This window comes from Seriola dumerili, unplaced genomic scaffold, assembly GCF_002260705.1.
Source record: "Seriola dumerili isolate Sdu_G_001 unplaced genomic scaffold, Sdu_1.0 BDQW01000242.1, whole genome shotgun sequence".
NCBI classification, from domain to species: Eukaryota; Metazoa; Chordata; class Actinopteri; order Carangiformes; family Carangidae; genus Seriola; species Seriola dumerili.
Genome location: NW_019174497.1, coordinates 8388512 through 8408002, shown reverse-complemented (window position 1 = coordinate 8408002; position 19491 = coordinate 8388512). Strand labels below are relative to the sequence as shown.

The following is a 19491-nucleotide window of genomic DNA, read 5'->3' as shown; positions in this document are numbered from 1 at the left end:
GTTCACTCCATAGGTGGAGTGTGCGAAGAGGCATGCACTCACAACCACTGCTCCACTTGCTGAGTCTTCAGTGGCAGCTCTTACCTGCTCCAACCTCAGTTGATGATGATGGGTCTAGTGGCCTGCTCCAGTCAGAAAACTTACCTGCAAAGTTCTGCACAGACTGGACAGAGCAAATACAAGGGTATTGTATACTGCCCCTCTTTTGAGGCTGTTCAGAAGGGGCATCGGTTGGAGAACAGTGAAAACATTTAAATGATTGTTAATCCCCTTACAAGTGGCATGGGCACTGGATTCTTTTATTTGTGTATATACTTCTCTATATGTTTCCTATGATTGACTATTGAATGAACAGTAGAAAACTACTGTAGAAAAATTTAATTAATGACCGAATATTTTTGAGTTACTTACTGTCAAATTAAAATTGGAATGGAACTTTTTAACTGTAATTTTCTTTCATTTTTACTTATATTCCATTACGCATTTCTGCTACATGTCAGGTCTGATGTGTAGAGAGATTTGAAAATTGACTGACCAAGTAATAGTTCTGTATATGGAGCAGTAGTGAAGAGATTAAACATCAACCTCCTTCCTGTCCCTGAACACTGACCTCTGACTCGGTGTGAGCCCGCCCAGTCGAAAACAGCCAGGGTTGCCAACCTAAAACCTGTTCCAGGGGTTCAGAATTAGAAGCCAGTTCAGGTGTGAAGCCCTCCCAGGCCAAATCAGCCAGGGCTGGGGGCGTGGAGCCAGTGCCATGGGTTGAGAAGCAGAGCCTGGTACAAAGTCCAGGTATAACCCTAACCCTCCCAGTCAAAACCCCAACCCTTCCTCCCAGGTCAGGGTCTTCCATGGGTGTGAGGCCCTCCAAATCACAAACAGCCAGAGCTGGGGGCCTGGAACAATGGCCAGGGGTTAAGAAGAAGAAGCTGATATGGGGACCAAGCGTGAACCCTCCCACACACTAACAGCGAGGGCTGGTGGCCTAGGGCTAGTGCCAGGGAAAGCAAACCAGAGGCCAGTGCAGGGAGCAGGTTAGAAACCTTCTAAAAACCAAGAATGAGACACTTGGTTTGACACCGAATTGAATCCATTTGAAGGTGTTGTGGAAAAAGCTTACAATTTTTCCTCCATGATGCATGCCTGTTCAAAATGGGCCTTTCAGTACTTTAGTAGAGATCCAGGAACCTGGTTCCAATGCCTTTTTTATCCACTTGCACTGGCCAAGGTAAGCCCATGCTCCCAGGGCTGGTACCTAGAGACAGTGCCGGGGAGTAAGAAGAAAAGTCAGATACAGGTTCAGGGTTCAGAGACCCTTTGTGTCTGAACCCTTAACTGGTCACTGAACTAAAAACTCTGAACTGAACACCTGTTCACGGACAAGGCGTAAGGCTCTCCCAGTAACAAGAAGCATGGCTGGCAACTTGGAGCTACTGCCAGACAGTATGAAAGGCCAGTCAAGGGAGCAGGTTGGATGCCCTCCCAGGCTAAAGCAGCTGGGACAAGGGTGACTGGGTGGGGGGCTCACTTCTGGTTCCCATCTCATTTTTTTAACCTGGCCAACGCTTCCAGCCCTGGGTGCTGAGGCCTTGGAGAGCATCAAAACTGATCCCTGACCTGGATTGTGATGTTCAGCCCCTAACACTGGTTCCAAACCCCATGGCCTGGCTGCTTGGGTTCTGAAAAGCATAAAAGGTGGCCACCATACAGGCTTCTTCTTAACCCCTTGCAATGGCTCCAAGCTGCCAGCCCTGGCTACTGGAGCCTTGGAGGATCTTACACCTTGTCTGTGAACTAGCCTCTGGTTCTCAATGCCTGACACTGGCTCCAGGCTGCCAGCCTTGGATGTTTGTGACTGCGAGGTTCTCAAACCTGGTCCCAGAACTGGGCTCTCTTTCTCAATCCCTGGCACTTGCTCCAGGTCCCAAACTGTGACTATTTTGACACCACATGAAGTGAGCAAAAATAAAGACTACACACCAAAAAAGAAAAGGGATAAAAAAAAAAAAGAACAGGTTCTCAACCTTTCACACTGGCCGAGGGCACTGCCAAAGCAGTTGGGACTGGGGTGACTGGGTGAGGGGCTCACACCTGGTTCTCACCTCTTTTTTTTTAACCCCTGTCACTGGCCAAGGCTTTCACCCCTGGGTGCTTGGGATTTGGAGCGCCTCAAACCTTATCCCTGCACTGATTCCAGACCCCCAGGCCATAGCTGCTTTTCCTTTGGAAGGCCTTAAAGGTGGTTCGCATACAGGCTTCTTGTTAACCCCTTGCAATGGCTCCAGGCTCCCAGCCCTGGCTGCTGGAGCCTTGGAGGATCTTACACCTAGTCTGTGAACTGGCCTCTGGTTCTCAATGCCTGACACTGGCTCCAGGCTGCCAGCTATGGATGTTTGTGACAGGGAGGTTCTCAAACCTGGTCCCAGAACTGGGCTCTTTTTTTAAAATCCCTGGGACTTGCTCCAGGTCCCCAGCTGTGACTGTTTGGGCAATAGACTGTTTTGACACCACATGAAGTGATGAATAATGAATAAAGCCAAGTCCCAGCTGCTTTGGCAGAGCCCAGTTCAGGGACCGGGTGTGAGGCCCTCCCAGTTACAATCAGCCAGAGTTGGTGGCATGGAGCAATGGCCAGGGGTTAAGAAGAAAAAACTGGTATGGCGACCAAGTGTGAGCCCTCCCACTCACTAACAGTGAGGGCTGTTAGCCTGGGGCTAGTGACAGGGAATGCGAACCACAGGCCAGTCCAGGGAGCAGGTATGATGCCCTGGACTGGCCTTGTCTGTGAACTGTCTGTGAACTGGCCTCTGGTTCTCAATGCATGATACTGGCTCCAGACTGCCAACCATGGATGTTTGTGACTGGGAAGTTCTCAAATCTGGACCCAGAACTGGGTTCTGTTTCACAAACCCTGGCACTTGCTCCAGGTCCCCAGCTGTGATTGTTTGGGCGATAGACTTTTTTGACAGCAAGCCAGTCTGCAGCTGTCCAGGATCCACCAAGGACAGCTTTCTGTCCGGGAGTTTGTAAGCTATTTCCAAAGTGCTGCAGTGGAGTCGGGCTGGAACAAGGCAGCACTCATCACCGCTTTCCTGAACGGGCTCAACCGTGACGTTGGGAGGGAGATAGCACTCCGGAAGGAGCACACAAATTTAGACGAGGCCATAAAATCAGCCATCAAAGTGAGTGACCAACTATCCCTGTGGCGTGCTGAGCCAGCTGCTCCCTCCACTTTTTGCTCTGAGCAGCGAACCTTCCACGACCCCAGACGAGATGTGCCAAGTTCTCGCGAGGATCACCGGGAGATGCTGAGGAGTCCCGAGCCCGAGCCCATGCAAATAGACGGCATTCACCTGTCCCCCGAGGAGAAAGCCCACAGAATTAGGGCTCAGTCCTGTCTGTACTGTGGTCAAGCTGGTCATTTTATTGCCACTTGCCCCATCCATCCGGCAAAAGGTCCGGCTCGTCAGTAGCGGGAGAGATACTGTTGAGCCGTGTAGTCAGCCCTTCTCCCCCAGACCGTCCTCTGCTCGATGCTGCCCTCCTGTGGTGAGGACAGTCCTTTCTTCTCACCGCGCTACTTGACTCAGGTTCGGATGAAAGCCTTATTGACAGTGCTGTTTGCCAGCAGTTGGGCATCCAGACTGAGCCCCTTGATGTTCCACTGGAAACCAAAGCCCTCAATGGTATGCTGCTGGCCACAATCAACCACAAGACCGCTCCTGTGCCTGTGCAGCTATCCGGAAATCGCCAGGAGGTGATCAGTTTTCACATTATTGACTCTCCTTATGTTCCCCTGATCTTGGGGTTCCCCTGGTTAAGGCTCCATAACCCTCATTTTGATTGGACCACAGGCAGGGTCCGCTCTTGGAGCCCTTACTGTCACTCTCACTGTCTTCGCTCTGCTCTAACCTCTACATCTGACCCCCTGTAGCAGAACCTGTAGATCTGTCATCTGTTCCTGAAGTTTATCATGACCTGGCCCCGGTCTTCAGCAATTGGAGGAATGGCGGCACTGGCTGGAGGATGCGGAGCATCCTTTCATAGTGTGGACTGACCATAAGAACCTCTTGTACATCCAGACAGCTAAGCGTCTGAACACTCGTCAAGCCAGGTGGGCCCTCTTCTTGGGTAGATTTACTGTCACTATCACTTACCGTCCAGGTTCCAAGAATGTGAAGCCCTGTCCCGCCAGTTCTCAGCTGAAGAAGTCCCTGCCGAACCTGAACCCATCGTCCCTCCTTCCTGTATCATTGCAGCTCTCACCTGGGAGATAGAGGCCAAGGTCCGTCAGGCTCAGTCCACACAGCCCAGCCCAGGTAACGGACCTCCTAACTGTCTCTTTGTCCCAGACTCCGTCCGTTCTCAGGTTCTGCAGTGGGCCCACTCCTCCCACCTTACATGTCACCCGGGGTCTCATTGTACCATCTCCTTCCTCAAACGGCACTTCTGGTGGCCGACCATGGAAGCTGACACCCGGTCGTTTGTGGCAGCCTGCTCCGTCTGCGCCCGAAGTAAAACCACCACCAAGCCTAGTTCTGGTCTGCTCTGTCCTCTGGTCATTCCCAGCTGTCCATGGTCCCACATCACCCTGGACTTTGTGACCGGCCTTCCCCCTTCTCGAGGTAATACGGTTGTCCTCACCATCATTGATCGTTTCTCTAAGGCTGCACATTTCATTGCCCTGCCCAAACTCCCCTCTGCACGTGAGACTGCTGATTTGGTGGTACAGCATGTCTTCCGCATCCATGGTCTGCCCTCAGATATTGTTTCCGACAGAGGCCCGCAGTTTACCTCCCAAGTTTGGAAAGCTTTCTGTACAGCCATAGGAGCGACTGCCAGCCTGTCTTCTGGATACCATCCACAGTCCAATGGCCAGACGGAGCGGGCCAATCAGGAGATGGAGGCAGCTCTCCGCTGCATCACCTCAGCAGAACCACTCTCCTGGAGCACTCGGCTGCCCTGGGTGGAGTACGCCCATAACATGCTCCCCAACGCTTCCTCCGGTATGTCTCCATTCCACTGTTCTCTTGGCTATGAACCCCCTCTGTTCCCAGATCAGGAGGAGGAGATTGCCGTTCCATCGGTCCAGGCCCATATGCACCGCTGCCGGGCCACTGGGAAGTGTGCCCGTGCTGCGCTGCTCCGAGCTTCATCCAGGACTCAGGCCCAGGCGAACTGCCGCCGTGCTCCGGCTCCTAGCTACATCCCAGGACAGAAGGTGTGGCTTCTCTCCAAGGATCTGCCCCTCCAAGTGGAGTCTAGGAAGCTCGCTCCCCGGTATGTTGGGCCGTTTGAGATAGGAACTGTTGTTAATCCCTGTGCTGTCCGTCTGAAGCTCCCGGCCTCTTTTCGTAGGATTCATCCTACATTTCATGTGTCTCTCCTGAAACCTGTGTGCTCCTGTCCTCTCTCTCCTCCTGTTGCCCCCCTCAGGTGGTAGAGGGTGGTCCCGTCCATACTGTGCGGCGCATTCTGGACATCGCCGCCAGGGGCATGGTTTTCACTACCTGGTGGATTGGGAGGGCTATGGTCCTGAGGAGCGCTGTTGGGTCCCGAGGCGGGACATCCTGGACCCATCCCTCATCAGTGACTTCCGTTGTCTCCATCCTGACCCGGAACATGTAGCCGGCTCCTCTTTTCAACCCCTCTCACTGACTCTAGCCCACCAGCCCGGACTTTTTGTGACTGGGAGGGCCTCATACCTTCTCCCTGAACTGGGCTCTGTTTCTAAATTCCTTGCACTTGCTTCAATTCGAGCTGTGACTATTTTGACACCACATGTAGTGAGTAAAAATAAAGAAAAAACACCATAAAAGGAATACACAAAAAAGAACAGGTTCTCAACCCTTCACACTGGCCGAAGGCACTGCCAAAGCAGTTAGGACTAGGGGTGACTGGATGGGGGGCTCACACCTGGTTCCTACCTCTCTTTTTTTTTTCTTTTTTTTTTTTACCACTGGCACTAGCTAAGGCTTCCAGCCCTGGGTGCTTGGGCCTTGGAGCGCCTCAAACCTTATCCCTGAATTGGGTTGTCATACTCAGTCCCTAGCACTGGTTCCAGACCCCCAGGCCATAGCTACTTATGCTTTAGAAGGCCTAAAAGGTGGTCCCCATACAGGCTTCTTCTTAACCTCTTGCAATCGCTTGTCTGTGAACTGGCCTCTGGTTCTCAATGCCTGACAGAGGCTTCAGCCTGCCAGCCATATTTGTGACAGGGAGAATCTGAAACCTGGTCCCAGAATTGGGCTCTGTTTCACAAACCCTGGCACTTGCACCAGTTCCCCCCAGCTGTGACTGTTTGGGCTATAGACAGTTTTGACACCACATGAAGTGATGAATAATGAATAAAGGAATAACCAAAAAAGGACATTTTGTCAACCCCTTGCACTGGCCCAAGGCCTCCATCCCTGGCTGCTTTGTTCTGGGCTTCAACCAACCCTTCCTACCTGGTCTGGGCCTTCCTTAGTCCAGCCAACCAGGGCCCATGAAACCAGGGCTGGAAGCCTTGGCCAGTGCCAGGGGCTAAAAAAAGGCATAGGAACCAAGTGCTGAACTGGTATTCAGTTCAGGGTTTTCAGTTCAGGTACCAGTTAAGGTTTCAGGTATAAAGGGTCTCAGAACACTGAATATATCTGACTTTTCTTGGCACTGGCTCCAGGCCCCAGCCCTGGGAGCATGGGCATTGGAGTAGCTCACTCCTGGTCATGTCACCAGATTCTGTTTCTCAACCACTGGCAGTTTCTTTACTTTTTTTTCTTGCTGACATTGGTCACAGCCCTAACCCTTTCTCTCTGGTCCATACCTAAGCATTTCTCCCTGGATCACTACTAAAGTATTGACAGGTACATTTTGAACAGGCATGGATAAAAAATGTGAATCTTTTTCAACAACACCTTCAAATGTGATAAGAAGTAAGTAAAAAAACAGTGTCAGTGGTTGGGAACCAGAACCTGATCCAGGGACCAGGTGTGAGGCCCTCCAATGCACAACCTTTTTTGTCTTTTTTCACTTGACAGTGTTGTGGAAAAAGACATGCCTGTTCAGAATGTGCCTTTTGATACTTTAATTAGGGAACCAGCGAGGGTTGCTTAGGTATGGGTACACATTGGGGGGTACTAAGGAAGGCCCAGACCAGGGAGTAAGGATTGGGGCTGTGATTGGGAGGGCCTCACAACTGGTCTTTTCCTCATTAATGCATCACCTTGCCTGTTAAGATCCAGACAACGGTACTTAGATGTGAGTACACATGGAGGGGGACTAACGATATCCTTTGTGACTCCCTGGATTCCTCACTCAAGTATTGATAGACAAGTTTTGAACAGGTGATGCATTAATGAGAAAAAATGCCAAGCTGTGTCCATACTACTGTCAAGTGTGAAAAAAAACTGTCAAAAGTTGAGAACCAGAGACTAGATCAGGGACCAGGTGTGAGACTCTCCAAGACTCTCCAAGAACCAAGCAAACAGGGTTGGCTGGACAAAGTGCTGCGGGTTGACAAATGGTGGTGAGTTTAGTGATAAGGTGTGAGGCCCTCTAATTCCCAAGCAGCAATGGCTGGGGTCCCTAAGCCAGTGACAAGGGTTGACAAGCAGAGCCTCGTACAAGGACCAGGAGGAAGCCCCTCCCAGTCATACCCCAACTCTTCCTCTGTGATCTAACATATCGGCACATTTTGAACAGGTTCAGAAACCAGTTCAGGTCCCTGGTTCCTGAATACCTTAACCGCAGTCACAAAAATAAAGGCTGGCAACCTGGAATCAGTGCCGGGGGTTGAGAACCAAAGGCCTGTTCAGGGAGACGGTTTGAAGCCCTGTCAGGCCAAAGCATCTGGGGCTGGGGGCTTGACGTCAGTGTCAGGATTTGAAAGGCAGAGCCACATACAAGGACCAGGTGTGAGGACCTCGCAGTCAAAACCCCAACTCTTCCTCCCTTCTCTGGGCCTTCCTTTGTCCCCCTCCATGTGTACCCACATAAATGCCCTCCCTCTTTTCGCTCACTTCAGGGTGGTGTTTCTTAGAGAGCCTCTAAACTGGTCCCTGAACCAAGCTCTGTTCTCAACCCCTGGTACAGTCTCCAGGCCACCAGCCTTGGCTGTTTGTGACTGGGGGGTTCTCAAACCTGGTCCCTGAACTGGGCTCTGTTTCTCAAACCAAGTGCCACTAGTGCCAAAGGTTGAGAGTATGGATCAGAGACCGGATATAAGACCCTCTAAGAACTAAGCAGCCAGGTCTAGCCTAGAGCCAGTGCCAATGGTTGATAAGCAGATCCTAGGTGTGAGACATGTATGTACAGTCTATGGAAGGATACAATAACAGATTAAATGAAATGTACATTTCTTAACTGTGAGCTAATTACACAAAACCCACACACGTAGTCTACTGTCCCTTTACATTACTGTTACCAGTATAGCCCCGTAGCACAATAATGATCCAAATGAAATATCTTCATCAGCACATTGGTCCTTACCTTTTAGCAATTACATCCAGGAGTTTGTAGTAAAGTTTTCTAAGTCCACTTTCCAGAGCAGGTCAAAGTCAAGCAGCGTCATGGTATTTTCCTCTGTAATTACCTTCTGTGCTCTTCTTTTCTCTCCTGTTTTTTTTCACTTGTGAGAAATATTTTGTATGATCAAACATAATGACAGTTGGCTGTCTCAAAGAAGCTCTTGCATTTACCTGCTGCAAGACTTTACCAATCTGACCTGCAAGAATTGAACCAATTATCTAAAACTTTATCATGACAGTGGTTAAATGACTGTCTCAACAAAAATAGATACACATATTCCTCCTCATGGTATTTTTCCATGTATCATGAGGAAAAACTTCACTGAGGAGGTAAAACTCAGAAGTACAGCTCTCATCAATCCTACCAGGTCCACAGTGTGTCTGCCAGCTGTATGTACAGTCTATGGAAGGACACATTCTAATGTGGCTTTGAAGTTCTACATCATTATGATGTCACAGAATTCAAACACAGAATTCTGTGACATTACACACACACACACACCCCCACTCGCACACACACACACACACACACACACACACACACACACATACACACACTTTTGAAGTTAAAAGCATTGAACAAAGAGTGCATCCCAGCATGGTTCATGACTTTTTGTGTCACCTGGACACATTTCTGTTGTCGTCTATGCTACTTGATGTGCACGTTTTCTTAAATTACAGTGCATTCACTTCTCCAGGCCACCGTAGATTGCAACTTACTGGTCCTATAACATTAGTCAAGACAGTATCGTACAGTCATACATGATTTGAAGTTGAAGTGGTTTCATATATAGCAGTTACTGTACGTCGTGGAGACACCACAGTTGTTGAGAAACACAATAGTTTCACTACAACCATTAGCCAGCACAACTTAGTCAACTCACCGTATACACAACTCCTGCATCCACATCCAATATAAAGCAGGTACAATAACAGATTAAATGAAATCTACATTTCTTAAATGTGAGCTAATTACACAAAACCCACACACATAGTCTACCGTCCATTCACATTACTGTTACCAGTATAGCCCTGTGGCACAGTAATGATCCAAATCAAATCTTTTTCAGCAAGTTGGTCCTTACCTTTTAGCAGTTACATCCAGGCGTTTGTAGAACTTTATCATCACAGTGGTTAAATGACTGTCACAATAAAAGAAAAAAATGTGTATTCTTCCTCTTCCACAAATGACAGAATATTTCCATGTATCATGAGGAAAAACTTCACTGAGGAGGTAAAACTCAGAAGTACAGCTCTCATCAATCCAACCAGGTCCACAGTGTGTCTGCCAACTGTATGCACAGTCAATGGAAGGATACGTTCTAATGTGGCTTTGATACCAAAGTTCTAGATCAATATGATGTCACAGAATTCTAACACAGAATTCTGTGACATCACACACACACACACACACCTTCACTCGCGCACACACACACACACACACACACACACACACACGTTTTCCCCATTGAATTTAAATGTAATTAAATAAACAGTTATTATAATAATACTGAACTCCTTACACAATTGAAAAAAACTGTAAATCCATGGGTTCCTTACTTTTTCTACAAGCACTGTTAATTAGAATTGTTTGTATGATATGGGACATTGTGTTTGTGACTTCTGACTTGGATAAGACAGTTGCACTCATAACATACTGACATAACACCAACAACAGGTAGAATTATAATAAATGCTGAATCTTTGAGGTTTTAATGATTTTTCACGTAAATCAGTTTTTCATTACGGACTAACATCTTTTCACTTTATTGTGATTTTACTGAAGTATGTGTGATGAGAATGAAGAAATAAATAAATAAATCTGTTTAAGTTGTATCTCTGATCACAATTTCATTCTCATTGCTCGTAAATGGACAAAAAATATACTCCCTTTTAAAGTAAAAATGAAAACATTTTAGTATCTATAACCTAGATGTTTACTATAAAAACCTATCTAGATAAAGTATAGAATATAAAGAGTAAATATTTTAAGGTGTAGTAAAAGACATAAAAATGTCAACCTTCCAGGGCTAACTGAGCAGATATGGGACTTTATGAGACAAAGGGATTATTATAACATTTAGATCTAGAGAACCAGCAGATTCTCTATACCCTTCTTTTATAAATAAACACTTACACTTACACACACACACACACACACACACACACACACACACACACACACACACACACGTATATTAAAAAGACAAATAAATCTGATTGACAAGAGCTGTGACACTGTTTAAACAAAGAAGTTAGTGTGCACACAGACTTTTCTCAGTGGATTTAACTCTTTTAAGTGCAGTACAGTGCATGTGTCAACCTGTCCCTTTTTTTTTGAGACAAAATATAACCAAAAAAGATAAAGGAAAAGGAAGGAATGACAATGGAATGGAATTCGGGGTGGTGTGTTTCCTCAAATTCAGGTCCTCTACCAGAGGTCTGGGAGTTTATGGGTTCTGCACAGTATCTTAACTGTTCCAGTCTGCGCTCTTCTGGACCTGGAATCTGCTGGAACCCTCTGCACTTTGGATGGTTCGGTGGAGAACATCCTATTTATCCTCCTGGCTTCTGCTACTCCTGTTCATCCCTTCAGTCAAGTAGCCAGAACTGTGTGCCTTTGCTATATATATATATATTTGTATATGTATATGTATATCTATATATATCTATATATATATCGATATATATAGATATATATATATAGTCACCTGAGGCCAAGGATGATTTTTAATCTCATGGGAAGAGAAGAAAGGACAGCATTGTAGGTGGGGGATAGTGGTGTTGTCTTCTGTTTGGCTTTGACTCTTTCAACTTTTAAACATTTTAAGCTTCACTAGTTAACTAGTAAAGTGAAAAGAGATTGTTACAACTTAACTAGCGAACATTTTGGTCCTCACCAGTTGACAAGTTAAGTCAAAATGTCTACAAGTGTAACTAATGGATATTTTGAACCTCATAATTCAGTTCAGAGGGCCACTAGTGCATCAAAAAGCTCACTTGTTTGGATCTTGGTGCTACTAGTGCGGTGCCTGGCGTTACTTGTAAGGCTTTTGTTGGAACTACTTTGTCAAAAGTACCACTAGTGGCTGAAAAAGAGTGACTAATGAAAGCTTTTTTTACAACTAGTAAGACAAAATGCTGAATTAGTGCAACCAAATGTCCAACCATTGCTGACAAAGACCGAATGTCTGATGTCTGATATCAAAGATATCGAGTAAATTCTCAAATGGCTTTCCATAAACCACCACCAGTGGAGTCACTTGTCTTCCGTGGCTGAGGACCTCTGTCTTGCAACTCTTAAAGTGATCTCTTTTAGAATATGACCTTCGGCTTGTGTGGCCTACATTTATGTGTGTACATTTATGTACATATTTACAAATGCATTACATCAGAGTAATTAAGCAATACACACATGTAATTGGATGAATAACCTGCAGCCATTAAAATCAGTATGTAATATCAGAGACAGTAGAGAAACTGTATAGAGGATCTTTGGTAATATCAAATGAAATGCACCTATCATGGGAAGATTTTTATAGGGAGGGCTTAATTTCATAGCAGCCAATCAAATCTCATGCAAAGATAAGCGATTCATGCGATGGTCCAATCAGCAAAGGAATTTCATATCTTAAGGGCGGGCCCTAGTTCAAATGCAACCAATCAATGACATTTTCTCGCGACAAACAAGGAAGCCAATTATATTATGGGTGATGAATAAAATGTAAACGTGTCAGACGCCAGTTCAACATTTTATAGTATGCGCTGGTGTTTCCTGGTCTGTATTTGATTCTCCATGCAGCGAGACTGTACATAAAGTCTGATTCAATACGAGGGTGATATAGTCGAGGCAGTCCCCCTGTATCCGCCCTTCTCCTGTCTCTCCGCCCTTGGAGGCATTTCAAAAAACTGCAAACAAGTTGGACGTAGGTAGCAACGGTAGAGCCGGAAATCGGTGTTCATTCATACTACAAATAAGAGTTCAAAAGATCACAGTCGCACAGGTAAGATTTATAAATAATTACAACGGTATTCTGCAATGTTAATTTACTGAATATGTCAACCCGTGCAAAATATATGTTAATGCATTTGATACTTTATTTGAACGAGAAATCCGATTGCTGTCAGCTTTATTTTGAAACGGAAGTCGTGTCTTGTCTTGTAGGTGGCACTAGGGACGCTTGTATAAAGCTCGGCTGGGCTGCTCCGTAGTGATTCCATTATCATCCCCATCTAACTGGACTGCCAGCGCCGCATTGTCTCCTAGAGACACTAGCAGGTAACCTAGAGATATAAAATAATTTCCTTATTTTAGTTAAAACTCGTATTTGACTCAGAAGCAGTATGCTAGGTTTTTGTGTTTCTGCAGCTGTCGTTGTTAACTGCGTTGTTAGGCCTGGCTGTGTTGGCGCGGATGGAAGATTAGCTTATAGCCTTATTTCTAAGCAGCTAACGGCGGCTACCGGCCGCTAGCAAACAATATGGTCTCGCTGTGGACATTTTATGGATATAATAAGTTTATACCACACATGCCAACAAGACAGACGTTTGTTGACAACGTAAGCTGCTTGTATTTTTTGCTGAAGTGGAGCTAACCAAACGGAGCGGGGGTAACGTGCACGTAGCAACTGTCATTGTTGTTGCTAAGTTAGCTAGTTAATGGCGTTCATCTGACTAGTATCTATCGACAGCTAGTTAGGATGCTGACCACTCCCTGTCTGAGCAAACTGAAAATACTATTAATGACACTCAGGAAAATGGTTAGCTGATAGCACAGCTTGTAAACGGTTGCTAACCCAATTGATTATGACTGGCTGCATTTGAGGGTGCAGTCTGAGTGCACGGAGGGTAGCTGTACGTGGACTCCAATTTTGAAGTATTTAGTCTAAATTCAGAGATACTTAAGGCCCTCGTGTGTTTATTCTTGTATGCAGGTTAAAATATATTTAATATTGCTTTTACGTTACTGGCATACTTGTGAAACACAATGTATAATTGTGGTTACAGCGGGGTGATACATCTGTCTTATGTGTGATATGTTGTCTTCTGTGATTGTAATGATAGTGAAATTTACGTTAATCTTTTATTGTTCTAAAAGGCTTCATTACAGTTAAATATTCATGAACTAGACTGTGTCAGAGTGGAGTGAACATTAAATACTGCTGCTTGTTTGGCCATTATAGCCACATGAGTTTTCTTAGCTTGTGTTACCCACCATTAGTTTAAATTGTGGACGTAAACAACAGTAACCTGCTTGAGCAAAACATCATCACTCTGTCAACAGCCACGTTTTTTGTCAAAATTATTGAAATATTTGATTCAGCAGCTTTTACAGTTTCAGGATTTTGTTCCTACACACATTCCAACGTCATATTTAACATTGGTTAAAGAGGTACGCCTGAGGGTTGTTTATATGAGAACTTTTAAGGTTGTTGCAAGTGAGCCATGGTGCCTGACAATAAGGAGCTTTTCTTAAACTGTATTGTTTTCAAATGACTCAGTGCTTGATGGTTTAAGTGCATGCAGAACCTTCCGTGTTCCAAGTGTATGTGCACCTGTGCTATGAACAACCAAAGTCGTGTTGAATTATCAATTTTCTTTTAATGGAGTTTGGTGATCTCTCTATGCAGAGCTCTGCTACAAGTTTTAATGTCACACATTTTAAGGATTCTATTGTGGATCAATATGCCCCACAGTATTTAGAAGAAATGTCTAATGTCTTCTTCAGCCTGTTTACTAGACTGGGTTGGATCAATATGAAATATGAACCTATAGCCACTCCCTGAATTTGCATTAGACAGTCACATGCTTGTGCTTTCAAGTGGAAGTAAGTGCATGTATGTAAGTGGCTGATACATACTGCAACTGAAGGAATGACTATACACGAGTTGGAGTCTCTTTTATGGCCAAAAACGGACAAAGTATCTTTGTTAAAGCATATGACATGTTAATGGTAAGATTTTGCTTAGTTGGAACAGGGTAATACAGATTACTGTTTTGTTCAGACCTATCAATGTCCTGAGGCTGAAGCTTTTATTAAGTTTTTACTTATTGGCTGAGATATCAGCTGTAGTCTTAATGTATTTAGTCAGTTTTTTGCACTACAGTCAAAAGCTTGTAAAATTATGCAAATATGATTTGGAACCAAACTGATATCCAGGGAGGCTGATATTATTGGCCCTGTACCAGGTTATCTGTAGTGTAAAAGAAATTTCAAACTGGTTTGATAGTGAGCCAAAAACCGCATGGGACCAGTATACCAAATTCTACCACTAGGCATCCCACTTGACTTAGCAGACGCTCCCGAGTGGAACATAGTGACACTGAGGGAGCCCGTGAATGATAGTGTAGCAACTCCAGTCCACTTGTTGAAGGTAATGCATCTCTAGGGCGGTTCACTAACCGCCAATACTGAGCTTTGATATCCTTCATGTTGCCGGCTTTGGCTCGGCAGTAAATTGCACTGTCTAACACTAGTGGCTCTGTTTGTCAATTTATAAACAAACATAATATTTAGTTAATCACATTGCTATATTACTTCTTACTAATGCAATAGAGTGCCACAGTGATGACACATTTCTGTAGGCCAACCCAGATGTTAGCATCACCCCGGTTCCCTCAACGAGAAGCCAATGGGATTTATTTTTTTAAACATGAAAATGTCTTTAGCTTGTGTTAATTAAAGTAGACCATATTTCAGCCATCTAACCAAAAACCCATTCAAAAAAACCCACAGACTTCAGGACGACCCCCCCCCCCCCTTATTCTCAAGTAATGGTGCTGGCCTCAAAAATCCATTATTGGTTGGATAGTAGAAATCCCTTTATGTACACTGGCAAGAAAAAAAGTGAATCCTTTGGCATTACCTTGATTTATGTTTAAATTTATCCTAAAATATGGTCAGATCTTCATCCAAGTTACAATTATGAACAAACACAATCTATTTTTGTAATAACACACAAACCATTGTATTGTTCTTGTTCATATAAAAAACATCATTCAAACATTCACAGTGTAGGCTGGAAAAATTATGTCAACTCTTCAGCTAATGGCATTAACAAAAGATAATGGGAATCAGGAGTCCAGTCAGTGAAACAAAATTGGAGTAGTGGGTTAGAGCTACTTTGACTCATAAAAAAACAAACACTGAAACAATTTCGAGCTTGCTATTCACAAGAAACATCTGCTGATGGGAATCAGGCCTCGATGTCATAATTATGATTAGATAATCATCAGTTCACAGTTATACAAGCTGTTTATAAATGGAGGTAATTTCATACTGTGGCTATTCTCATTAGAAGTAGGTGTCCAAAGAGGACTCCAAAGGCACAATGTGGAATGATCAGTAACAACACAAAAAACAGCTACATGCTTAAAGGAAACATTGGAGATTGTTAACTTATCTGTTCATGAGTTGACCAAACACAAATCATGGTGCATGGAGCATGGTGTCCATAGCAGGACACCACAGCCGCTTCTCTCTCAAGAAAACCCCAAAGCATCACTGTACCTAAAGTTTGTCAAAGAGCAGCTTGACTCTCCACAACACTACTGAGAAATGTTTTCTGGATTGATGAAACTAAAGTTGAATTGTTTTGGAAGACCATGCAGCACTATGTATGTGTAAAAAGGGCTCTGCATGCCAACATGAGAGCATCAACCCAAAGATGAAGCAGGGTGGAGGGAGCATCATGATTTGGGGATTTGCTTCCTCTGAGACTGGACAGCTTGACATCATCGAGGGGAAAATGAATTCTCAAGTTTATCCAGGTGTCTTACAGGATAATTTCAGGGGGACTCTCCATCTGCTGAAACTCCTGAACATTGAGCAGGTCTGATCAGCTGCTACTGGAAGAGCTGGTGTGAGGTTATTGCTGCCAAAGGAGGTTTGACCTGTTATTAAATCCAAGGGTTCACTTACTGTTCCCATCAGCCCTCTGAATGTTAATAGGTGTGTTAAATAAAGACACAAAAGATTATAAATGTTTGTGTTATATTAGCTTAGGGATAACTATAATACAATATGGAAAATTTATAATTGTCTACATTTGTGACTTAGATGAAGATCAGATCACATTTTATGGACAATCAATGCAGAAAACAAAGTCATTTCTAAGGGTTTACATATTTATTCTTGTTACTGTCTGTTTACATCAACAAAACAAATCACTCATGTTCTACTTTTTTCTTTTGGTAAAAGTTTAAAAACCATTGATCTAGATTACATACTGTAGATAGATGAATAATATTTTTTATATATACACACACACAGACACACACACACACACCTACACCTACATGTACACCTTGCTAGTACCAGGCTGGACCCCCTTTTGCCTTCAGAACTGCCTTGATTCTTTGTGGCATAGATTCAACAAGGTGCTGGAAACATTCCTCAGAGGTTTTGGTCCATATTGACATGATAGCATCATGGAGTTGCTGCAGATTTGTCGGCTGCAGATCCATGATGCGAATCTCCCGTTCCACCACATGCCATCTCAGTTTGAACTTCAGCAGATCGTCTTGACCATGTCTACATGTCTAAATGCTTTGAGTTGCATCCATGTGATTAGCCTATTAGATATTTGCATTAACGAGCAGTTGAACAGGTGTACTTAATAATGTGGCCTGTGAGTGTATATCTGCTGTGTATAAAGTTGTACCTTTTGGTGATTTGTATGTGTTTTTTGTTTTATCTCAACAAAACATTAGATATTGGCTTGTAATTTGGTTATGTGCAGTCCTTGTGGTGTTGAATGTCCCCAGCAGACGTGTGAGTGAAGAGGGCTGCTATTTATTTATTTATTTTTTGAAAGTGTTCCACTCACCACGATTACTGATTTATTTATTTATTCCTTTAACAGTAAACTACAGTCACAGTTAAGATGAAATGCACTGAATGTCATTTTGTGTCATTAATGCTGTTGTTGTTGTTTTCCAGTTGAGTACCTTTGGGGAAGCCCACCCCTCGAGTGGCCATCATGGGGGACGATAGCGAGTGGATGAAGCTTCCCATCGACCAAAAATGTGAACACAAGGTAACTGATTCATTAACTCAGTTTTCTTAAGATTTCTTTTAAGTCAGATAATGACAGGAAATGTTACTGAGTCCTCCAAAGAAAACGTGTATGCCCTGCTGACGATGCATAGTGTTTCCTTTTGTGGCCTTTTGTATAGATTTTGGACCAGCTAATGGTTCCTACCCATCGGTTCATATTTACTGTAGCTCATACTTGAACTATAGTCAGATTCACAGTTCAACTAGCACAGGCACAGCTGCCACTGATTAACTTTGTTACAGACTTGCTTACCTTGTTTAATTGGATCCTTATCCCCAAAAGGCTTTTAGTTTGGGATTAAACTAATACACAAATCCAATCCAAATCTTACTAGCGTCCTGTAGACCAATCAAGCATTACATCAATCTTAATATACTATACTGTAAGCATTTAAATGGGAAACAATACAATACCATATTATTCTTCAGTTATTAGTTATAGTGTTTGGTTGTACCTTTACCAAACTTTGTCTCCAAAACAATGGGTTTCAAGTAGGCTCCAGACTGACTCTTGTTAGGCTGCTTTTATACAGCACAGTAGCATCTTAAGTTCTGCCCGGATGGTTGAGGCTGGTTATATTCTACATTTTCCTCGTTGTCTAATAATGCTATGAAAATACCCAGAACAAGAATGAATAGTTTCTACTATTAAGTATTGTCTGTGTATAAAACCCTGATATCTCTTAATCCTCCCGTTCGAGTGTTGTCCAAAAACTATTAGAATTATAAAGACACACTGTTGCACTGGGAGTAATGTTCCTTCATTTCCATTTTGATTCATAGACTGTCCTGCTGCCAGAAATGTGCTGTATCCAGTTTATTAGGTCCATCTGGCTAAAACTAATACAGCAACCTGAAAAAAATCCTGCCTTCATGAATGTTGTAATTAGAGCTGAGATGTTTAGTTGATTGATCGATTTACTTAATCAACAGAAAATTAAGTGGCAGCTGCTTTGCTAATGTTTTAGTCATTTTTTTCCTACAAAAATGCCAAGCGCTGGGTTGTAGCTTCTCAGATGTTAAGTTAGAAGCTTTTCTTTGTCATACATGACATCTTGGGAGTTTTGGACAGATGTTCAGATAAAAAAGGCAATTTAAATATGTAACCTTGGCTTCTGGGAAATTATAATAGGAATTGTTGCAGCATTTTATATACAAAACAATTGAGTCATTTCAAAAATAATTGGAAGACTAATTGATGATGAAAATAATTGCAGCACTTAATGTTCCTTTTTGTTTAAATTGTTTTAGACAATACACTGTAAGACGTGTTTCTAATATTTAGTCTACCCAGTTTACATCAGAGGATAGATTAAGTATTAAAAACACCTCAGCATAAACAGGCTTCTGTAATAAAAAATGAGCACGAACATTTTGTTGGTGTTTATCTTTTCACTTTTATTTGTTGACGGTAACAAAAACGTCAAATAATAGACTTACCATTTGAATATTATTTGAGGAATGTATATAAATCTCATACGGAATATCGAGAGGAGCTGTTTAGATGCCCCTGGAAGCAGAAGGTCATTTTTCCATAGACAATATTGGAGCACATCTGTCACTTGGGATTGACATTAAACTGTCCTGGTTTAATCATTACAACACAATATGTAAGAAGCTGTTAGTTTATTAGGTACATGTAGCTAAAACTAATGCTTGAAATAAATCCTAACTTCATTAGATGGCAGTAATTTTAGCTAGTACCTTGTCAACTGACAACTGACTATTGACAACTCTGTTAGAAAATATCTGGATCATTTATTAAAAAGTTGAAGGCACAAACCTGTGTACATAAAGACTTGACGTAAAAGTTAACGAGGACTCTCATGTTGCATTTCAGCAAAAAACCTCCAATCACCAAGCTTGAAAATTCTGATGTTCAATCAAAGCAACTTGTTTCAGTGAATGAAATACCATTATAAGTTG

At 43.5% G+C, this 19491-nt stretch overlaps 1 protein-coding gene across 2 annotated transcripts in view; it reads left to right on the top strand.

Moving 5' to 3' along the window:
* The first annotated feature begins 12717 nt into the window (after positions 1 to 12717).
* Positions 12718 to 19491, top strand: part of ckap5 (cytoskeleton associated protein 5) — a 39282-nt gene continuing 32508 nt past the window's right edge. For both annotated transcript variants that reach the window (XM_022755999.1, XM_022755998.1), the window contains exons 1-2: positions 12718 to 12786; positions 17449 to 17545. In XM_022755999.1, coding sequence (XP_022611720.1) covers positions 17489 to 17545 — 57 coding nt within the window. In that variant the 5' untranslated portion in view covers positions 12718 to 12786; positions 17449 to 17488. The remainder of the gene's footprint in view (positions 12787 to 17448; positions 17546 to 19491) is intronic.